The 23,093-nt window shown below is 31.4% G+C and overlaps 1 protein-coding gene across 2 annotated transcripts in view; it reads right to left on the reverse strand.

Moving 5' to 3' along the window:
• LOC127738077 (uncharacterized) overlaps positions 1-23,093 on the reverse strand; it is a 258,304-nt gene that overhangs the window by 110,678 nt on the left and 124,533 nt on the right. The window contains exons 21-23 of one of the 2 annotated variants that reach the window (XM_052249165.1): positions 10,487-10,588; positions 8,335-8,576; positions 5,069-5,367 (exon numbers count right to left, since the gene is read on the reverse strand). The exons of the other annotated variant lie outside the window; for it this stretch is intronic. Of the exons in view, the coding sequence (XP_052105125.1) occupies positions 5,069-5,367; positions 8,335-8,576; positions 10,487-10,588 (643 nt within the window). The remainder of the gene's footprint in view (positions 1-5,068; positions 5,368-8,334; positions 8,577-10,486; positions 10,589-23,093) is intronic. 2 annotated transcript variants of the gene reach the window in all.

The following is a 23,093-nucleotide window of genomic DNA, read 5'->3' on the forward strand; positions in this document are numbered from 1 at the left end:
GGTGGTTAGTTTAATTTTGATACATATCGATTGCTTGGTTTTGATGACTGTTTGGTGGAATTAATATTGATAAACCATTTGAAGTGAAAGCCCCTTTGAAGGGACTGAAAAATGTTAAGATATGTGACTTTTGTTTTTAGAGTTAATTTGTTCATATTTTACGTTTAAAATGGTCCAACACTTACATTCAAAGTATAAGTGCGTTTTCCTGACTCAACAGTACAAGTATTTGCACATTCAGTTATATCTACACAGCGTTCATCTATTTCAACTTTTCCAGATTCACACGTGCACCCTTTGTACGGAGCTATCGTACAGTCTGAACTTTTATCCGCCTCAGTATCCATACAATTCGGAATACAGGTAACTTTGTTAGATTCCACAAATGTTTTATCACATGTTAGAGCTGAAACAAAGCATTTAAACCAAATAATAGTGAAATATCATTCCACAAAATCATATATACGTTTGTTTCCGTTTGTTTGTTTTAGTTTGACATTTGACAAAAAGTTATTATAATAAAACGATATCTGCTTAACCAGTGGAATTCACATTCTGTACTTCTGTGCTTCTGCAAAAAATGCCATCTGGCATTTTTACGCATTATAGGCTATTTCTAACAACAACATAAGAACATAAAATCTTACCTGTATGGGGATTTATCAAGTTATTCTCAGTTTTAATTTCATATAGCTGTGATTACTGCAAGTGTTGCTCTCCGCCTGTTGCCGTTTATCTAAAATTCTGACCAAATTGCAATTTGATTTATTAAACCAAACTGTTCAACTGGTCAGTTATTTAAACAAACTGCTGTAGAAAACTACAGTCCAGTCGTGAAAGTGCAAGGTGATAAAATAAAGCATACTTACAATCCTATCAGACTTTAATTTTACTTCATTGATATTTTAAAAATGACAACAAACATTTCTATAAATTCTTTTATTGTAATTGTCATTCAAGAGGTGATACGTAGTAATTTTTGAATAGCTAAAATAATGTCCAAATCTACCTTTTTGAATTATTTCTTCCAAAAATGGTGTTTTCTATGCATGCTACAAAGCTTTCTTTACATTAATCTCATTTGAAAAGAAGTGGAATTAAAGTTTAATAGTATTGTAAGTATCCTTTATTTTGCCACCTTCACTTTCACAACTTGACTGTTTTTAGGTATTCGTTGTTATTCTGTGGTTTACATGTCGAAATGTACTATTATATTATTTATTTATGTATTTCTCTGTCTTTGGTGTTTTTGCATTTATTTGTACTCTGTTCCCGTCATGTAATGTTGTCATTTTAGCGGTATATTTAACATTGCCATAAAGCGCGGAGGTTTAGCTAGCCACAAAACCAGGTTCAACCCACCATTTTTTCTTAAAATGTCCTGTACCAAGCCAGGAATATGGCAGTTGTTACCTAATAGTACGTTTCTATGAATGTTGCATTGTTGTTTGTTTTTTGCTGCACTTCTGTGTTCTGTTATTTCGTTGTTTTCCTCTTATAGTTGATGTGTTTCCCTCGGTTTTAGTTTGTTACCCGGATTTGTTTTCAATCAATCGATTTATGACTTTTGAACAGCGGTATAATACTGTTTCCTTTATTTTACAGCAAATTGTTTCAATTACTGACCAGTTGATCAGTTTGGTTTGATAAAACTAATTGCAATTTGGTCAGATTTTCAAATAAACTGCAATAGGTGGAGAGCAACACCTACAGTCAAGTCACAGTGAATATTCTAGCCGCATAATTTGCCATATATATTCTATAAAGGTTCCTTTAAATTTGTATTACTTACTAGTTTACCCAATCGTTATATTATCATAACCATCAATTAAAAGGGTGAAAAAGTACCAAACTAAAAACGCTTGTGCACATTGCTGACCATCATCATAAAGTAGTTTAAAGAAAGAATCATAGTACATGTATGTTGATAATTATTCTCCTGAAGAATCAAGTATTATCAAAAGTGCCCTGTCTAAAGCAATATACTGTTTGGTCTTGAAAAATATATCCTTTTGTTTTTAGATAAAAGACAAGCATAAAAAGTCAATTATAAATGAACACTTTATAAAGTTTTGGCGTCCGATGTGTTATTTTAGATTTACCTTCACCAAGAATGCAGAAAACAACCACATTAAATTCAAAACCTGAAACTAACTGATTAAACAATACCGTACAATTACCGTTTTGAATAATTTGTTTCAATAACTATGTGCTGTGTAGTCTTTCTGTTGTAACATTGTTACAACGAATGTTTTTTGATATGCTTTTCTTTTAATAAGCATTTGCTTACGATGAGATTGAGTGTTTCAAATAGTAAGCAAGAAATTTCTATAAGGATTTTGTGAAAATAAAAACAGAAAAGGTCAATAAAACAAAATAATGTCTAATACCTTCAAAATCTACGATATAAAACTTACGACAATTTGTAACATCTCTCCAGTTCGTCAGATCAATTCTAATTTCAGACTGGCTAGCAGAATAAACAGCATCTTCCAATATCGGACAGTGTAAATTTAAATTGAGATTTTCACAGACATCAAATACACAGCTTTCATGATAATCTGATAGTTCAAAACCTTCTGCAAAAGCTTCTTTGAATAAACCATCTTTAGAATTAAGCAGTCCGCACTTATCAATTTTTTCAGCTTCTTTTGTTGCTTTTTCAGTACACGTAGCCAGAGGAGGTTCATCTTGACAACTTAAATATACATAGTTCTCATTTATTTATTGTTTAAAAAATACTTTTGTCGATTTGTACCTGATATATTTTTATGAACAAAGCAATAAGTTTCAATATTAGTAGTCTCTTGGTTATTTAACTAAGTAATGGTTGTTATATTTATAATGCAAAGAAAACAAAACTCATAAAGAATGTAATTAGTTTCTTACTAACTAAATTGTTATTGTCTTGCAGATTATAATCAAAAACACAAAAATGGTAAACACTGTTTCTCTGATTTAGGCCATATAAGCTTATCAGAAGATCCTGTGGCGAATATCTTTTTTTATTTTAATCGTGAACAAAACAAACAGACATAATAGGTAAAAGGTCAAAAATAGGGGTACATCAGTCAACATTGTGTTGTAATCTTAATCACTATAAAAACAAATAACTATTTCAAAAAAAAAAAAACACAAAATGGCATATAGACACTCTACAGGTTCCACTTCTGTAAATATAGATAATTCAACTTCCGATAGGAGCTACTTTTACTATGAAGTTTCGTAAAAAATTATACCCTAGAAAGCAAGTTCGTATGCACTACTATTTTTCCAAAGGTCAAAACATAGGGCTGTGCGGAATTCAACATTTGTATGCCCCGAACTTCTAAGAGTTTCAACTTATACTAAAATTCTGTACTATCCCTCCCTTCCCTCTGGGTCTTCCTTAGAAATCAATTTGGCCGCTATCCATGTGTTTTCAAACTGGTAACATTCCACAGTTATGTCTCTATGAGATGAAACACAGAGTTCATATCTGGGAACCAGTATGTAGACAAAACAAAAATATCTATGAATATTATATGTCTCCACAAAAGAGGCGTAGTTTGTGAAACAGCTGTATTTACAAATTGCAACCTATAGACAAAGTACATAAGCAAAAATGAAAGACAAGAATTTAACAATGGCAATAGCACATTTAGACTATGGTGGGATGTATAAATACCTAGCCACAGCAAAAGTATATACAAAAAATGGACTTAACAGTAGAGGTTAAAAATGTACGAAGACAAATAAAAAGAACACTATAACACGTAATTAGGATGATAAACAACTTCAGTACCTAGAATCTATACTTCAAGACCATCATGTATTATTTGTGAAGTTTATACGGAATATTTATCAACAAGGTCTTGATATCTTTCCGATGATTTTTTTAGAAAAAGGACGAGACGTTCTTTGACATAACCCTGGTTTCTCAACTTTCTGCTCATACATTGGTGAACGTTTATACCGAATGAGTTGGGAAATGTATATTCCATATGCAGGTGAAGTTGGTATATTGCTGTTAAATTTATAATTTCAAAATTAAAATCGTTTCTTTTGTCATGGATTTTGGTACTGAGATGACCACTTATGTCAAATTCGAGGTATAAGTCTAAAAATGAGGCGGAGGTAGCCGTGTCTGTAGTTTCTTTAATCTCTAGTGTTGACATTTTTACCTATTATTTTGTTGTCAATATAATGGAATTATATGCGACTGTCATACAAGTGAGAGGTTTAACTAGCGATAAAACTAGGTTTAATTCACCATTTTCTGTATAAGGAAATGTCTGTACCAAGTCAGGAATATGACAGTTGTTTTCCATCAGTTTGATGTGTTTGAGCTTTTGATTTTGCAATTTGATAAGGGACTTTCCGTTTTGAATTTTCCTTAGAGTTCGGTATTTTTGTTACTTTACTTTTTCCTGAGGATATATTAATGGAACCCAAACAGAAAAGTTTGGATAATTAATGGAAAAACATCATCAATATATCTGAATGTGAAATTAAATGATCTGGCTTCTTTGGTCTTCTTGTTTTTGATAAGTGTCTGAAGGAACTCCGACGCATATTAAAATAAGAAGAGGACGACAAGGAGAGGCGCACAGTTCGTTCCCATAGGAATGCCGACAATTTATCGAAAAAGTCTACCTTCAAATACAACAAATATGTTGTCAATAAGAAAATCCAGCATACTGATCACTTTTTACTCTGTGTAGCATCTTTTATCTTTTTGTTCACTTTTAACAAAATATTTTCCTTTTTTGTAGCAAATCGCAATGATTGATTCTGACATTTTTGACAATGTTATCTTATATAAAGTTATTGTCTTGCTGAACGTTTTTGTAAATTAAAATTTCTCTTTATTTACATTATGTTATAGTTTTTTCTCTCAAAATAATAGCATAAATCTAATTAATCAGGGTAAAATTAATTATGCATAGATCGGTAAACTAATGTTGCATATAGATTATAAACTAAAATGTACTCTTAAGATTTTCTCGTTATTTCGTAGTAAGGACGCTTGTTAGTCAATTGAAGTAGTATTACATTTCTCTACTTTTGAAATATGTGAAAAACTTACCTTTGACCTGGTGAATTCCAACTTTTCCCTATTCGATTGTGCAGTGCACGTTTTTTAGAAAGATTTCCGTCACGGTCATAATAGTCATCTTCTCTATCTCTATTGCAGTTTCCACACATTCCAGTTACACGACCACTATATGCGCTATAGGGAGCTTGAACCATTACTTTATGTCTACCATCAAAACTGACATCAATTTCACATTTTGTATGACGTATCACAATAGATCTTTCTTCCCTTGTAATTACTATATTCTCTTCATCCAGATTTTGTGGCACAGAAACTAGTTCTCCATCAATCTGTAAAATTAAGATTACATTTTTTGAATTGATTTACCTCTCTGAAAGTTATAAAATGAGTTTTGTTACAAAACATTTTGCTTTATATTTTACATCTAGTTATTTTTATTTTACTCTAGCATATTACCTTACCAAAAAAAAAAAATTACTACTAATTGTCGACTTAGATATAACATATTACAAACCATTTTAAAACTTATGAACTTGTTTTATGTATCCACTTTTATTCTGTAGTTAGTCACCACGTCGGTGTTATCATGTATATCCATTATATAGTCATTTTTATAAATTTACTGTTTGCTTAAGTATGAATTATTCTAAATACTAAGGATGTTTTGATCCCAGGCAGAAAACCTTAGCCGTATTTGGCACAACTTTTTGAAACTTTTGGTCCTCAATGCTCTTCAACTTTGTACTTGTTTTGGCTTTCGAACTTTTTTGATCTGAGCGTCACTGGTTAGTCTTGTGTGGACGAAACTTGCGTCTTGCGTATTAAAATTTAAACCTGGTACCTTTTGTTAGCTATTATTCGTATGTTTCTCTGTCCTATATGTTCTCCCATTTATTTGTATTGTAGTCCTGTCATGTAATGTTGTCATTTTAATGTTATATTTAACATTGCCATAAAAGCGGGAGGTTTGGCTAGCCACAAAACCAGGTTCAACCCACCATTTTTTTCTTAAAATGTCCTGTACCAAGTCAGGAAAATGGCCATTGTTATATAATAGTTCGTTTCTGTGTGTGTTACATTTTAATGTTGTGTTTCTGTTGTGTCGTAGTTCTCCTCTTATATTTGATGCGTTTCCCTCAGTTTTAGTTTGTAACCCGGATTTGTTTTTTTCACAAGCGATTTATGAATTTCGAACAACGGTATACTACTGTTGTCTTTATTTATGAACTATATTTCCGTTTTGCCGGGACGTTAAAAGTCACGCGGTAAAATTCTCGTTATCATAAGGTAAAAAACGTAGATTGATGATTCTCAAATTTTACAAGATAAAAAAAAAATGGAACTTGTGGGATAAAATATTTAAAAATTATACCTTAGAGCACAAAATACAAGAATTCCTTTTAAAACGTTAAGTAAGACTTTAGTCTCTCAAAAGTTATGGAAAATTGCAATTCACTCAAAGTTCTCCTAAAATTCAAATTTCTGTAGAAGCAATATATTCCTTGGAGTGGTCAATTTTTAAAAGCTCATAATGATATAATTATTTTGTATGGTGTGCGAGTTATTTACAGTGGAAATGTATTGTTTTAGGCGGTTGTTTATCTGTTTAAGTTGTTTTTGTATTTAATCTTGTTGTAATATGCATATTTCTTCCGATTCATTATTTGAGAGTATCTTCATGATATCTTTTTCATTTTTTTCTAAACCAGGAGATTAATGCAGATTTTATGATAATTTCTTTTAGACAGATATTGTTGTAATCAGGTTTTTGCACCATAAGTAAAGAAAAGAACCAATCGTGGCATGTTAAACATTTTAATCTAACAAAAAGATAGCGCTTTCATGTAGACTTGGGTAAAATATTTTCGAATACCAATTTAATTTTTTCATGTAGAAAAGAAATTGTTTTTCTTTTGGGAAGGCGATTCATCAACGCGATATTCTTGAATAGTAAAACGACACTTACTTAAGAAATTGCAAATATAACAAAATTAGGGTTTTATCTGTTTTGTATCGATCTGATCCAATTTCGGATAGAAATCGACCTTATGCAAATGAATATCAATACACCTGCTAACCTATTTTGGTTTGAAAAATTCTCTACGGGAAGTCTGTTACTGTTTGAAAATTGAGTTGTTATAGGACATGTTGGAACCCTACAAAACAGACTAACATTCATCTTTTATTTCGTATTTGAATGTTCCAAAATCAGTCAGTCTTATACATGTACATTTATATATGTTCACTTGCATAAGGTCGATTTCTATCCGTTAATGTCACAATTTTAACAGCTTTTCAATTATTTAACTTTATTAAGTTTATTTAATTATAACCATCTTTATCCTGATTGTATATGCATCCCCTATTACCTACCAGATTGTAATCTACTTTTCTGAACACCGAGAAAAGTATACAATGTAGTAAGTATTCTATAATATTTTAATGCAAAACCATGGCAAAGTAGACGTGGGCTCAAATTGTCCAGAATATATTTATCTTTCGCAAAAAGATTAACTTATTTAAAAGTTTTTGCTGGGGATAGAAAACATTATTTTTTGTATTATATATGTGAATTTGGTGTACTGCAGCAATCTACTTAATAAGGTCGTAAGTATATTCGACATGAATTGAAATCCCCGGTATTTCACACGCAGCTGCAAAGAAGGCTTCTAGAATATATATATGGCCGAAATATTCAAATATTCGGTCCGTTGATAACTATATGAATATATAATCATATCGTTCAACCATGCGAATATGGTGGGACCATATGAGTATACTAATATGAGCATGACGATACGAGTATCCTGATATGAGCATGACCATACCAGTATACTTATATGAGCATGACCTTACGAGTATTGTCCAAATACTCATCAGTTCCGAAACATACATATCAATATAAATTCTAGCAAATGAAAATATTTCATTGGTTTCACGTAATGTATACCTATTTCTTTCCATTACGATATTATTAACAATTATGTTCTCTTATACACTTAAAAGATGTTGATTTTTTCTGTAAAATCTCAATACGATATGTTGTTATTCTAACAAAAGCCACATTTATTAAACTTCATCAAATTTTGCTTATTTCCATGTCCTATTATTCTTTACATTCCCCTTTTGCAATGAAATGCTCATGGTAGTTCCTAAGATTGTGACTACAGAGATAACAAAAGGTATATTCCTGAAAGGTATAAAAATACGTTTGAGTTTCAAAATGATTATTACAAAAACAGCTGTATCATCAAACTTGGTACAACTATCAAGAATTGAGTTGACAAGAAACTTACCATAACTTCACTTCCTTTCAAAATACTATATACAACATTTCCAATTGTAAAATCTACCCTCTTGTTATAAGAGACAGGTCTTGAATTACGTTTTTCTGTTGTTGTTTCAACCATGTAGGCACATGGATCTGATGTGTCTTTAAGTGCAGACAAAATATATTTACAAACACCCATGACATGAAGCATGGCTCTATCCATTGTTCGTATATGAGGATCTCCAGCTGATACACACATACACATATCTGAAAACAATTATCAAACGAAAATATAGTGGTTCGTTAGAAAATCTCATCAAAGATAACAGGCGTATATTTTTCTACGTCTGTCGGGCGGTTAGCATACGAAAGTCTCATTAGTGACGAGGATAAAAAATTCCGAAAAGTTTGGAAACTGTTGCCGGGAGCAGAAATTCAAATTAATACTTTAAAAAGATCAATCGTTTATCGTTCTGTAGCATTTTTTCGATGGAAGTTTTGTTTACGCATGTTAAAGATCAACATGTTTTTGTAGCTTTCATAATCTCCTGTTTTGTAATAGAATTGTCCTTAATTTAAAGTGTTCAAATATCCGGAAGCTTCATATTATAATTTATATATATACACGTATGTAAAATCCAAAAATCTTAAATTATGAACCGACATTATAACTTTTTAAAAGCCATAGACACAGATGTAAACAATTGAAATATACGAATTTGATAATCTTTACCTTTTCTAATAGAGAGTTTGATTTATTTTGTTTAATTTCAACTGGATATCAGCCTGAAGTTATCAGTTCAGAATTTCAAGATATCATGTCAAACTTCTATAGGGAACGCCATTTTGACCAAAAAATTCATGTTTGAAACCGTACAACTTGGTAATGAAGGTTAAACATGCTTTCATGATATTCAAACATCATGATCAAAGAAAGAATCTGATGATTCCATTTCTGAGCAAAGTAATGTTCTGTCCCTCCCCCCTCCTCCCCCCCCCCAAAAAAAAACGCAAGATAAATCAAAATTTGTATATGTTCATTGCTTATATTGTCCTACTTAGATGATTTATTTTCAGTGTAGAATGTGTAATACTTCAATCATAATCATCATTGAAAAATCCTTTGTTGTAATTATATACATAAAGATATCATGAATAAGTTAAACTTTAGTAAATTGTATATAGTTAATAATTGCGGAGCGTCAGGATTGAATGAAAAATGTCATTACGTATCCATCTGTTAATGGTAATATTGTCTATCAAACTTACCAGTTGGTAATTCGCATTACAATTTTTTTCTTTTTGAGTTAAGAAACTAATAAGGATTGAACAATATTCTTTTGGAAAATAGGCTAATTTATGGTTTGACAATGAAAATCACAGAATCTTTCACATTAACATTTTTTTTTATATCATGCTGCATAATTGAAAAGATATAAAAGTAAATTATCTTCTGTGTGTCAATGTTGTCAATTGAAACAAATCTATATTTCTTTTATCCCACAGGTTGACAAACAGAATTTCGATGATAAAATTGAGACAGTAATGTTTTAATAATGTTTATTATACCTTAGATATCATTTTCTATATAAAATAAGTACACAATATTTTGACTATTTTTCAAATTGCAAGCGTTGAACTATTTGACCGGTCAATAGTTTCCAAATATTGGACCTCGAAGAACCTATTTGACCGCAAGCGTCATTATATTTCGCGGAATTTCAAATGCAGCTACGGGATTGGAGGATGTTGAGAATACCGCGGGAGTTGCGACGTCGCGTTTTACCTATTGTATTTAAGGTTGACGTCTGTACAGGACGTAACCTTAGCATTCAATATATATATGAATAAACGTTAAACAGTATGGTTGTGTTTCTGCTTTTTTATATTACGATAGTTGATTTAACCCCGACATTTATTGTCTGTTGTCTCTTTCGGGTTAATAAAACACTTACTGACTGGATATTCGTGAAATAGTAAGTTTATTGTCCCCTCGGATACAACTATTGCCCTCAGCTACGCCTCAGGGCAATAGTTGCATCTCGGGGAAAATAAACTTACTATTCCACTCATACCCAGTCAATAAGTATAAACTATTTGAAGTATCAGAGAACAGACATTCTAACTGTTTCAGACATGTTTCTGTAAAATGGTAAAACTGCTATAAATTCACGTACCTGAGCATTTTTTCTTTGGATCTCCGGTATACCCTTTTGGACATTTACATTTACCATTTCTAAGAATGGCGTTTTCCCCGCAGTTATTTTCACAGTTTCCGGCTATAAAAAATATATATGTTTATTATGACAATAAAAATCAGGATAATACAAGAACTAAAAGGACAAACTGTAAAAATTATTACGATGTACTTAAAGCTAAAAACTGTCACAATACAAAAAAGACATGTCATAATTTTGACTAAAATTTGTTAAATTCAGAAAAAAACAAAGGTATCGCAAGGGGCTTAAAACACATACTGAAATGCATTGTGCTTAGCAAAGAGAAGATATGCTTTTTCAGTGCAGCAATGAGTAAAATACTTTTTTAATGTTACGTAACTACATTTCTCCAATGTGTTCAACTGGTGAAAGTTTTTGTCGTTTTTTATGCACACCAGCCAGTACAAAGTCACGAAACTCGCCAACATTTGTTAGTTAAATCTTTGTGGTATCGATACATATATAGTACTGAATGACCAGATCTGTCTGTAGTTATCTCTTCATCAACTACCAAGTTAATCCGTCCTGAAGCTAGCATATACAGTTTTGTGTGCTACATCTTACTGTTCATAATTGTATCTGACTTCAAAATACATGTACATTCTTGTTTAGAAAAAAAAATGATTTCCAAATGAAAGTCTTGTAATACCAATTTATGTCAATACTTCAGTTACCGATATGATCACATGATCAGTAAACCAAGAAAATAACCAAACAACACATCTCAACATTCTTAAATGAACAAAAGTTGTCCAAAATCCAACTAAGAAGTTCATAAATCCTCGTAAAGTGGACTCAAGCCGACAGTTGTCTCATTCGCAATCCTACCTCATGTCCTTATTTCATATATTTCATGTATTTTACCAGTTGATAATATTAATTTAGTTTACATGCAATTTTGACATAAATCCGTGAAAATCCGTTAAATAACGTAAGGTTTAGCCGCTAAATACTCATATCAATTTGTAAAAAATAAAAAGATACAGTATAATAGCCATTGAGACGACCATCCACAAGAGTTCGAATGACGAAGATCTAAGCAATTATAGGTCACCATACGGCCTTTAACAATGAGAAGAAACCCATACCATATAGTCAGCTATCAAATACACCAACAACGAGAACACTAACGGCCTAACTGATAACAATACAACTTACGAAAAAAACATAATGACAAACATGAACCAACGAAAACCATTGAATAACAGGCTCCTGACTTGTGACAGGCACATAAAGAATGTGGCGGGGTTTAGCATGTTTGTGAGCGTTCAACCCTTTCCCCTAACCTTGGAGAACAAAGTGAAAAATCAGTTGCAAATGACTTAAATCAATAGATTGGTACAAAACACAAAGCACCATTATCATAAATACGATAGACACAAAGTACCGATATAAGAATACTCGCAGTATAATAATTGATATATAAATCATGCTTTTCCAGACTAAAGTATCAATCAGTACACAACGGATTCAGTGCTAAGACGTCATAAAGAGTCCAAGAAACGCATTGCATTGTGCAATTCTAAACTATGAGTAAACAATATCGACTCAATGTAGATTCTTGAGTACTCATATCTATACACATATAGCAATATATATTTAGTTTCGATAATACATGTCTTTACATTATGTTTCCTTTAAATTAAATAAAAGCAAGAATCACAATGTTCACTGACTTCCCGGACGACATTAATGTTAATATTGTCTTTGAAAAAGGTTTTTAATTTTTTTTGTTAAAAATGAACAAAGAAAAGGATACAGAGTATACGTCTGGGAGACAACAACCCAATGGTTAAATTACTTAAAAGTCAGAGACAAAGAATTTGAATCACCGAATAATGAAAATAAAATAAACCAAAATTCAAACGTTTATGTTTTTAGGAAAGAAGTGTAATGGAAATAGTTTTCAAATAAGCCTTTTAAGGAAACATATCTGTATAATATGTTTACTTCATTAGTTCTCCGTAGTTACAAAGCTGGTTGAAGAAATCAACAGTGTTTTTTTATCAGTAGGCCAAAACTTTGACAGTAAATCATTGGACGAACCTGTTGATGCTAATATTGATATGACATTGTCCTAAATCAATGATAATAAACTTTTTTATCTGATGGGATAGTCGATTAGAAATTAATTATAATTTGTCACGGATTTCTAAAATGACCTTTGACCAGCAACACATCGATGTAATAGTAACAACGCATTACATACATGACTTTATTTATGTCAGCATGTTTAAAACATAAAGACCTAGAAAATAAAATGGAAAAAAGGAAAAAGAGCATTCAGTGCCGTATCTACAATTTTCAAAAAAGGACGGAGGGGGCAATAAAAATACACCCCCCTAGCTCCGTTCTTTTTGTTTGACTCTTAAATGTATTATCTTCGACCGGATGCGACCTCGGATGCACTCCTCTTTTATGATTTTCAAATATATACATAAACAAACAACATACTTTGGATGTAAGTCTATGGGACCAGTACAAATTATCCAGAATAAAGACTGGTTTATGTGAAATATACGATTTTCCTATTGAATGTTATTTGATTTTCTTTCAATAGAAGTTGTTCAAAGAAAATATAAATGACAAAAATTCGAATCTATCATCTTAAATTTTCTATTATTGAAAATATAAAATAGGGGCTCTAAAGTGCATGTGACGCACACTTTGATCTATGTACAGTCTTTCCCTTACTACTATATCTTTTGTCCAAAATAAAAGAAAAGGAAATAAATTTGTTATTCAAGTGCAACTTTTTATAAATAGTGAACCAAACATTTTTCTTTATTGAACTTTTTGTAGATCTTGTCTTGCTGATCATTTATGCTAAAAGAAACTCTAAGTAAACGCAATATCGTTCTTTTGAGATTTTGTTTTCAGTTTCAGTTAGTTTCAAAATATCATATCTAAATGATGATGTTTTAAACTGAAATTGTGCGGTGATTTCTAGGTTCATGATATCACTTTAGACACCAATGAATGAACAAGGCATACCCTGCAAAAAATATTACAATCAACCTTGTTTTCAAGATTTCAAACGCACTTATCAATTCTTACCTTTCGATAAATATGTGACTTGAAATATGGCTTTTCTACAGTTTCCTCTCGTGAAAAACCTGTTTCTTTTTAGTTTACCGACGACTCTACATTTGTTTCGACGATTTCTTATTCTTTTCTGCTTTGCTCTTTTGTTTTCTTTTTTCCCTCTTTTATTTTTACCTCCTTTTCGATTCTTGTTTCTTTTATTAGTTTGTTTCTTTTTAATTTTGAAAGATGTAACTATATCGACATTCATAATTCTTTCAGCACTCTTAACTGTACATTTTAAAAGTTTTTTGTTTTTTCTATGTCGTTTACAGCGCCTTGACCTAGGATTAATTTTCTCTTTCTTTACACAACCAGCTGGGATTTCTAAAAAAAATAGAAGATCAAGTTATCATAGTTTTTTATCAAGTCAAACATTAATCTATTAAATAAACAATTTCTTATTTTTCAAGGATACACCATAATCCAAACTATGTTCAAACAACTATAAATTGAATTTTGAAACAATACGCAAAACGTTTAAAAGAGCCGATTTTAATTAAAAAAAAAAAACACTGAACAATAATTCAATGAGCTATATGTTCAATCTTTAGTTAATTTTCAGGCAAAATCACTACTGTCAATAATGAACAAATTAGACATTTTGGTTAAAATGTAAAGAAGTTGCCATTCTCTTTTGTAAACAATAATTAGATAGCTCAGAAAAAATTACTTGGTAATACCAGATTTAGTTAATGTTTATAAAGAATTACAACCAGAGAAATGAACTATTCGTGGTGGGAACCTTACAAAAGCAAGCACGACTTTTTTGTCTAGTCGTTGTTTCACCTCATGTGATATTGGGGTGGCATAAATAAATCTGAGCAGTCATCTGCGTTTCTTCATTTAACACCCATGAAAAAGGCAACGGGACATGGAAATGTAACAAGGTTTAATTATATCATGATGAAATGATTGCTGATATAAAAACGTGTATTGTTTATTGTATTGAACAATACAAAAAAGTTGATTCTGGAAACATAGAAAAAATATAATTTTCCATTTCACATCAGCTGTTTTTGAAACATTGAAAATGATAATGCGAGATACAACAATATCTTATTCATCTTTTAAAAAGAAAGATCGCAGTAGGAAAGAAAGAGAACTAGAAAATCAATTGAACAAATTGAACAGCGGCGAAAGTATTGACAAAATACGATTCTATTACGTCAAGAGAATCTAAAATAAACAAATGAAAAAATTGAGGGAGAAATCTACTGATTTGGATGGTCCTGGGTAAAAAAAAAGTATGAAATATAAATATAGAGAAACAGAATTGTGCACCTTCAGATATAGACCAAAAGAAGAGGTACAGCTAGCTATAAAACCAGGTTTAATCCACCATTTACATAAGGAAATACGACGTGTATCGGTATTAATACATCCAACATTCATGTTTTTATTTATGATGTTTCTTTTGTAAGTTCGGTTGGATATTGTGTAATATTTTTTCGTTTGCGGTTGAGTTCTGTGTTTTCGGTGCATTTCACGTTTGACTTGTTTGTCAGTATAGTCGAGTTAATTTCCATTTTCCATGGATAAAGTATTGTGTTAGTCCAAATAATTATGACGTCGTCACAGCATTAATTTAAAATAGCCTTTCAAGACCGTCATAATCATAATAATTATTTGAACTAGTATTGTGAAAATAATTGTGAATTTTTTTGATCTCGTTCCATATAATTGTATCAATTTCAAGATTATATATAACGTCACAAAAATACGTCACTGTTTGTGGTGCTTTGCTGTCGTTAATTGGAGATGTCCGTTGTTATTCTGCGGTTTACATGTTGTAATGTACTATCATCTTATTTATTGATGCATTTCTCTGTGCTGAGTGTTCTTGCGTTTGTTTGTACTGTATTCCTGTCACGTAGTGTTGTCAATCTAGCGATATATGTTTTAACATTGCCATATAAGCGGAAGGTTTGGCTAGCCATAAAACCAGATTAAACCCACAATTTTCTGAAAAATGTCCTATACCAAGTCAGGAATATGACAGTTGTTATCAAATAGTCCGTTTCTATGTATGTTGGCGTTTGCTTTGTTGCAGTTCAGTGTTTCTGTTGTTCCGTTGTTTTCCTCATATAGTTGATGTGTTTCCCTCGGTTTTAGTTTGTAACACGGATTTGTTTTTTCTCAATCGATTTATGACTTTTGAACAGCGGTATACTACTGTTGCCTTTATTCTGTACCAAGTAAGAAATATGACAGTTGTTTTCCATTCGTTTGATGTGTTTGAGCTTTTAATTTTGCCATGCGATAAAGAACTTTCCGTCTTGAATTTTCCTTGGAGTTCGGTATTTCTGTTATTCAACTTTTTATACATCTCTTTATCTATTATATTCTGGTTAATTGCTTTGCACAAAAGTGTGATGTAATTCAAGTTTTCACCCATCTTTATCAAGTATATTCTTAGTTGTTAGTCATCATTCTAAACACCTGTATTTTGATACTGGAGAGAATTTTTTTCTTATGCCGAATAGGAATTAAAGCTCAATCTATTATTGAAGCTAATAAATTGCTTAGATATCATTAATCGACATGGTCTCTTTGTGTTCATACTCGACCAATTAGGCAAATAGGATCAGAGAAAAAAAAAGATAAATTAATGATAATACCATATGAAGGGGATTTAACATAAATGTAATCAAGGAAAAATGAACAGCATCAATCATCTCATCACACCTCTAGTAGGTATATGTAGCATATTTAACTTTCTCATTCGAGAAGGAGGCTTTTATATATTTGCAATCAGATCTATCAAACGACCATTTTTCATTAAATAGGAAAACTTATGTCTGATAAAATTGTGTGGAAGTGTAGTGTAGAGAGTTGAAAAGTCAAAATTGTCAACAGAATAAAAAGGACCACCAAAAGCACGTAATTTATCTACAACATCAAAAGAATTTTTTACACTCCAAAATCGTTGAATCCACTATTTTCACATGTTTTATTACAAAAGTTAATGATAAGTTTTTTAATAGAAGTGAAAGAACTAGTAAAAAGCCCTGAAAGATTAGTTGTAGAACTAGAGGCGAGATGAAACAATATGTTCCTGGTTTTTAGTGTAGTTTAGGTAACAAATACATAGTAGGGACCTTTAAATGTACAGAAGAGGCCTTATGCTGTTATGTGGTTATGATATGATTGATTACTATATGACTCTCTGTGGAGCACATGGACTTAAATGTAGAAGAATTTAAAATTTCATTCTTGAGAACTTCCGTGCAGTAATTACGGCATACCACCACATTCAATGATTACATTAAATGTATTCAAAAATAATTATTAAAGTGGTTGGCAGGCCGACGGACCGACAGTTGACCAATAATGCCCATTTATTTATGTCGACCTTTCAAACTGTCGATCTGTCAACTTGTCAAACTGTCGACCTATGTACATAGAAATTAAAACTGTCAACCTGTCGACTAATGTACATATAAAACGATTTACCCCTCTTTTCTTCTGATGGAACAACAATTCCGTATATCCTACTTGACCCGTAATGTCACAGGAGGAGGATAGTGAAAAAGCTATCTCGTTCACAGTTGACCTAACATTATTATAAGAAGATAATCTAGAGCAGGTTAGTCAATTTCTAGCATTGCATCGGAATATTTGTGGATACCAATGTGTTTATGTAGTGTTTCGTAGATTGTATGTCTCTTCGACTTATGAGTAATGAATCCCACCCCTTTAACAGTATCTTTTTTTGAATTATGTTAAAAAGATAACCTGCACAATTAAATCTTCTTAAAATAATTAAATATCATTAGACAATAAAAATAACCACATTCATTTAAATCTTGTATTATGTCTGTTAGGGTTAATCGCCCAATTTTGTGAATGTAACGGAACCATAAACATATTTTATACACGTAGGATGTTTAGCCTGTTATAAAACCAGGTTTAACCCACCATATTATTCGGAAAATGCCGTTATAAAGTCAGGAATATGATAGTTGTTTTCGACTTGTTCCGTTCTGTATTTTTGTTGTACGTTTTTTGTTTACATCAAAATAATATAAAAAGTAAATAAGTTTCAAAAATTGTTTGAATTGAAACTGAAAATCTTACTGTGATTTGTGCTAGATTAAATATTTCTATCATGTTGTTTGTGGCGATATTGTTTTTTTGCCAAGATAAATTTTATTAATTACTATTCAATCATTATATTTAAAATATAAAAAATCAGGACGGTTGTAACATGTCGATCAAGATATGATTACACTTTCGGGTCAACTGATATTACCACGGTTCATTGTAAGGTACGGTGTGCTTTTTCTAGTATATTTATGTAGTGTTTTGTAGATTGTAGGTCTTTTCGTCGTTTTTATCGTGTCTCTTCGTTTTATGAGTAATGAACCCCTCTGTTTAGCAGTATCTGTTTTGAAAAATGTTATAAGAATAACCTGCACATTTAAATCTTCTTATAATAATATCCTATCATTAGAAATTTATATGATTGTACAATATTCAAAAAGATAACCACATACATTTACAACTTTTCTATAAACTTTTAACAAAAAAGTATGTGTTTGGATTTGACAGATCAACAGATGGGACTATATATACTTTTTTTTTATTTCAAAAACGGCATCGAAAAGAATTGTGTGTTTTAAATTTTGTAATGATGTTAAATTCCTATAATTATATTTTCTCTATGAAAATGAGTTAGGTTTAAACACCATGTCTCTAATATAGTGTCAAGATAGGAAGAATAGATATGTGTGGTCTAATCATATTTACTTTCCCAAATGAATGAAAAAATAAGAAATGCCAAGAAGACATATAAGCTTGTTTTAAATTAACTTTACCATCACACTTTTCTCGTCCATCTCCACGATAATTAGGATTGCATTCACATTCATAATTGCCATTTTTGACAACACACCGACCATTTTGATGACACCCATCATTTTTCCAAACCTCTACCATCTCACCACCAAGCGTACACCTCTCTTCGAGTGTACAATCATTCTCCCGTCGTATAGCATTAACCTACGGTAAAAAGTTTATAAATAAAAGTTCTATCAAATGTACCATCAAGTTGTTTCCGATATCATTTGTTTATTGAAAAAATCAGAAAATAATATTTGTCATCATGGAATTTCATACTCTTGATGATCAGGTAAAACTTTTTTATGATATGTTTTTAAAAGAACATTGGATAAGTACTGAACTTTTTGGTTATCTAAATCATGCAACATCAAATTTGACTGAAACAAAAAGAGATAATTTTTGTAATGAGGACTGATATTTTATTGAATATCATTATTCAAAGTATAATAGATTTAAGGATCCTCACGGAAATTTAAACACATTTAAACTAAAAGTATTGTTAAAAACAATTGTGTACGTGTTAGATGTCGTTTCAGTTTAAAAGCAACTATTTATATATGCAAACAAACTCATTATAGATATCATGATAGAAATTGTGTACGCAAGGCGCACGTTTCGTCTACAAAAGACTCACACGAAAGAAGCAGCTAAGCACATCTATGTACAAATAGCAGATATTATTCTATTGATTGATTCGATTGAATTGCACGACAAACCTGGGAAATCTTGTTTATAGTCATATATTCACAGAGGAAATTTTTACAATAGGTTTCGTTCACCTGTAAGACGTGCAAAGAATAATTGTTTTTGTGGCTAAAATAGTTTAAAAAATACTAAACATCTCATTTGAATAATCATTTAAAATAATTGGTAAAGCTCACTAGAGCTTGTGTTTATATAGTTTATGAAATAAAACTTTGAAACGAATTGAATACCAATCCTATCTTTGGTTCATCTGTGTCTGTTCATTACATTGAATAAAACAACTTAAATCTATTTGAAACTTTAAACATTAAACGTTAAGTTTTGAAACTCAACGAGGGAGACCGTTAAAAAAGGGCTAAGTAGTTCATTCTGAAAAGCTTACAAACATAAATCCCTGTAGTTATATATTAAGAGGGAATATACAATTTTGGTATTTTCTTCGGGTTTCAATGAGATCTATGTGCTATCAATACCGACATTGCTTGGAGTTTCACATTATCCCCAAAACCAAAACATTTACTGTTAATAGTGTAAAAAACACCTATACGTCTTGCTTTGCGATGTTCGTTGTAGATTAAGAAAAAAACTATGTACTATATGGAAATATTTCTTCAACCTCTTTGGCACAATATAGATTTGAAAAAACACATTAAACCTGATAAAATACCAAGGATGAAATATGTTTATAAAGATAAAGAAAAAGTGCATCACAACTGGATTTACAATGTAGATAAGATACATATACACACATATAACAGAGAATATGGCACTGAACCTAATTGCGTGACCTTTTTACAACATATTCAATTATGGTAAACTACACACATTCTAGTGGTGGGCGTTATTCAAACAATGATTTTATCATAAACCAATAGCAGAAATCAAGATCAGATTATGAACACAATTTGAAAATATAAACATAAACATTAGGCATGCGACATTTGTATAATCTTTGGCTGTTTATATATATATATATATATATATCGTAGAGTTGTCACTTGTTTAGACATAATTATTTCTGTAACTGCATCTTACGATCCTTTACGACAGATAATTTAGATAATCTGTAATCAATTCCATCATCATGCCTAATATATCATGTACTATGTTACAACTCTAAATCCTACTGACGAGGAAAGGTAACACTAAGCCACTGAAAGCTGAGTTTTTAGTTCAGTCTAGTTGGCCGAGTGGTCTAGAGCGCTGGACACAGTGCAGGCGGTGTTGTCACGATATCTCAATACCATGAGTTCGAATCCCGGCGAGGGAAGAACAAAAATTTGCTTCCACAAATTTGCAGATTTAACATTGTTGTGCTGATATTTAGAGTAATTATGTATATATATATTTAGCAAAAGTAAATAAATACGATGTACAGAATGTATATATTAAAATGTGTAATTCGGAAAGACTACATTTTACATCAAATAAATACAGTTCGTTTAAATAATGTCACTAGCGCTTTCATGCCTTCTGGCAATCTTTGGGCGACAATTTAACAATGTCCTTGACGACACTACCGTTGGTAACGTTCATTACGTTAAAAATAATAGTAAGGGGAGATAAATCTCATGTGTTTACGTAGATCCGTTTAATTTTGGCTGAAATACCTTTATAAATTGTGCTTCCTATTGACCTTCATCAAGTGTGCTTCTTTTTTACCTTTATCAAGTGTGCTTCTTTTTTTCCTGGCAAAGGAAGCACTGTTAACGAACTGTTATTATTTGATATGAAATGTAGTCTTTGCGAATTACAAATTTTAATATATTTATATATATATATACAAGTCTAAATTGAAAACAACGTTCAAACCTATGATTGCGTTGGATAAAAACCGCAATTTTTATACGTGTGCATGCAAAACAAATTTCTTGGTAGAGGGGTCTAAATACAGCACAAACAACATTTTCCAAAAGACCAAAAAAGTGATAAAGTATATTTTAACAAAACGCATTTGACTAGCAGGTCGAACAACGGATGTTCTTAAACCCTGCTGACTGCCATTGGCGATTGCCAAATAAACGCATTACAAAGATTAAACAAAATGGATCTTAACTATTAATTCAATACCAAACAGAATGCAATAAACCTGCGGAAAAGATGGTATACCGCAAACAAAAGGTGCATAAATTAGTACACCATATCCGGATTTCGACAATTAATGTCTCTTCAGTGATGTTAGGAATCGAAACGGTATTTGGAAGGCCATATAATTTACCTCAATTTAGGATAGACTCTTGAATTTTGAAGAGTCGAAATAGGATGAACGGATCATATAAACCCGAAGGCAAATATAACTCAATCCCAAACGAAAAAATATAAACAAGTCTAAATTGAAAACAACGTTCAAACCTTTGATATATATATAATGTATTTATTACTCTAATTAGATTTATCGCTCTCTCTCTTATTCAAATTAGATTTTCCCTGATACTATACTTTCTTCTATTTCAACATTAGATTATTCACATAGTATTGGAACGTTGTTGTCAATACACACAGACGTCTGAGAATATACAAACGTTAAAGCTAGATACCGAAAATATCTCATTATACAAACATGATAATTTAGTTAAAAAACAATTATCAGTATTGAATAAGATAGGCTTTGAACTGAATAAATGTGTTTTTTACTTTACATCAGGATCTACTTACCATTCAGGAGTACTCGAGATTACCTCCAGATTTATGTAAACTTTTAAGTAATGGGATACTTCAATAAATCTTGAAAGGGAATTTAAAAGGCTTATAAGTTTCCTTTTTCCCGAATGTGACCTACCGTATTGGACTTATTACCGGGTTTGTACTTACATGAGCAACATGACGGGTGTCACATGTGGAGCAGGATCTGCTTACCCTTCCGGAGCACCTGAGATCACCGCCAATTTTTGCCGAGGTTCTTGTTGCTCAGTCTTTAGTTTGTTTTCTATGTTGTGTTTTGTGTACTATTGTTTGTCTGTTGGTCTTTTTCTTTTTTAGCCATGGCTTTGTCAGTTTATTTTCGACTTATGAGTTTGAATGTCCCTCTGGTATCTTTCGCCTCTCTTTCATATGGCTCACATACCAAAGATAAAATAATTTTCAGAATTTTCGACATATAATGAATAAACAAGAGAGTTTAACAGATTAATGGATAGTGTATCCGAAGGAAATATGACATTCTAAATTTTTCCTTTAATGTAATTTGTAGGCTCTTAAAAGGATTTAACCGGTAGTGTTTTTCAAGAGTCAGGGATGATACAACTACAAACAGATCAATGTCTATAACATTGAATAATCATTATTACAAGAAATAAAAACTGAAGCGTAAGGGATTTCAAATATTTCAGCCACATACTGAAACACTTATATAGAAAATTACAATCTTCTGAATAGATGTTTATCAGAGAAGCAATTAAAACTACCTTATAGTACTCATTATCATCAGCAATACATCCACATTGACTTTCCTGGACACATTTCTTGTCATCTAGATAATAATCTTTGTCACAAACACAGCCTTCGACAGCTGGTAAATCACAATCTTCATCAGTAGGGTTTTTGTTTTCACATGTTGCTGGACAGGATGAACTGAATTGATATGTTGAATGTTCATCACACGTCATTGCTACAAATATTAAATATATCTATGAGAAATAGTTGCCATGCATCGAATATCATATCACCGAAAACTAAATCAGAAAACCCAGTTTCTTCTCTAACACTTTTATCTTTCTATATAGAATTCAAAGATTCTGGCAACTTTATAAGGAATGTGTAGTTGAGGAGGAGTCTATTTTTGACGTTACATAATTGTTCGTTAAGTGTTAGGCAATGTCGTAAAATATTTGCCCATTCGAAACGTCATACTTCGTTTCCCATGCAACACTTCAAAAAATGAGGCAGTTAAAATTTAGCACTGCTACTTGTATCAATTGTTCTTGTATTGACC

This window comes from Mytilus californianus, unplaced genomic scaffold (genome assembly GCF_021869535.1).
Source record: "Mytilus californianus isolate M0D057914Y unplaced genomic scaffold, xbMytCali1.0.p SCAF_4, whole genome shotgun sequence".
NCBI lineage: Eukaryota > Metazoa > Mollusca > Bivalvia > Mytilida > Mytilidae > Mytilus > Mytilus californianus.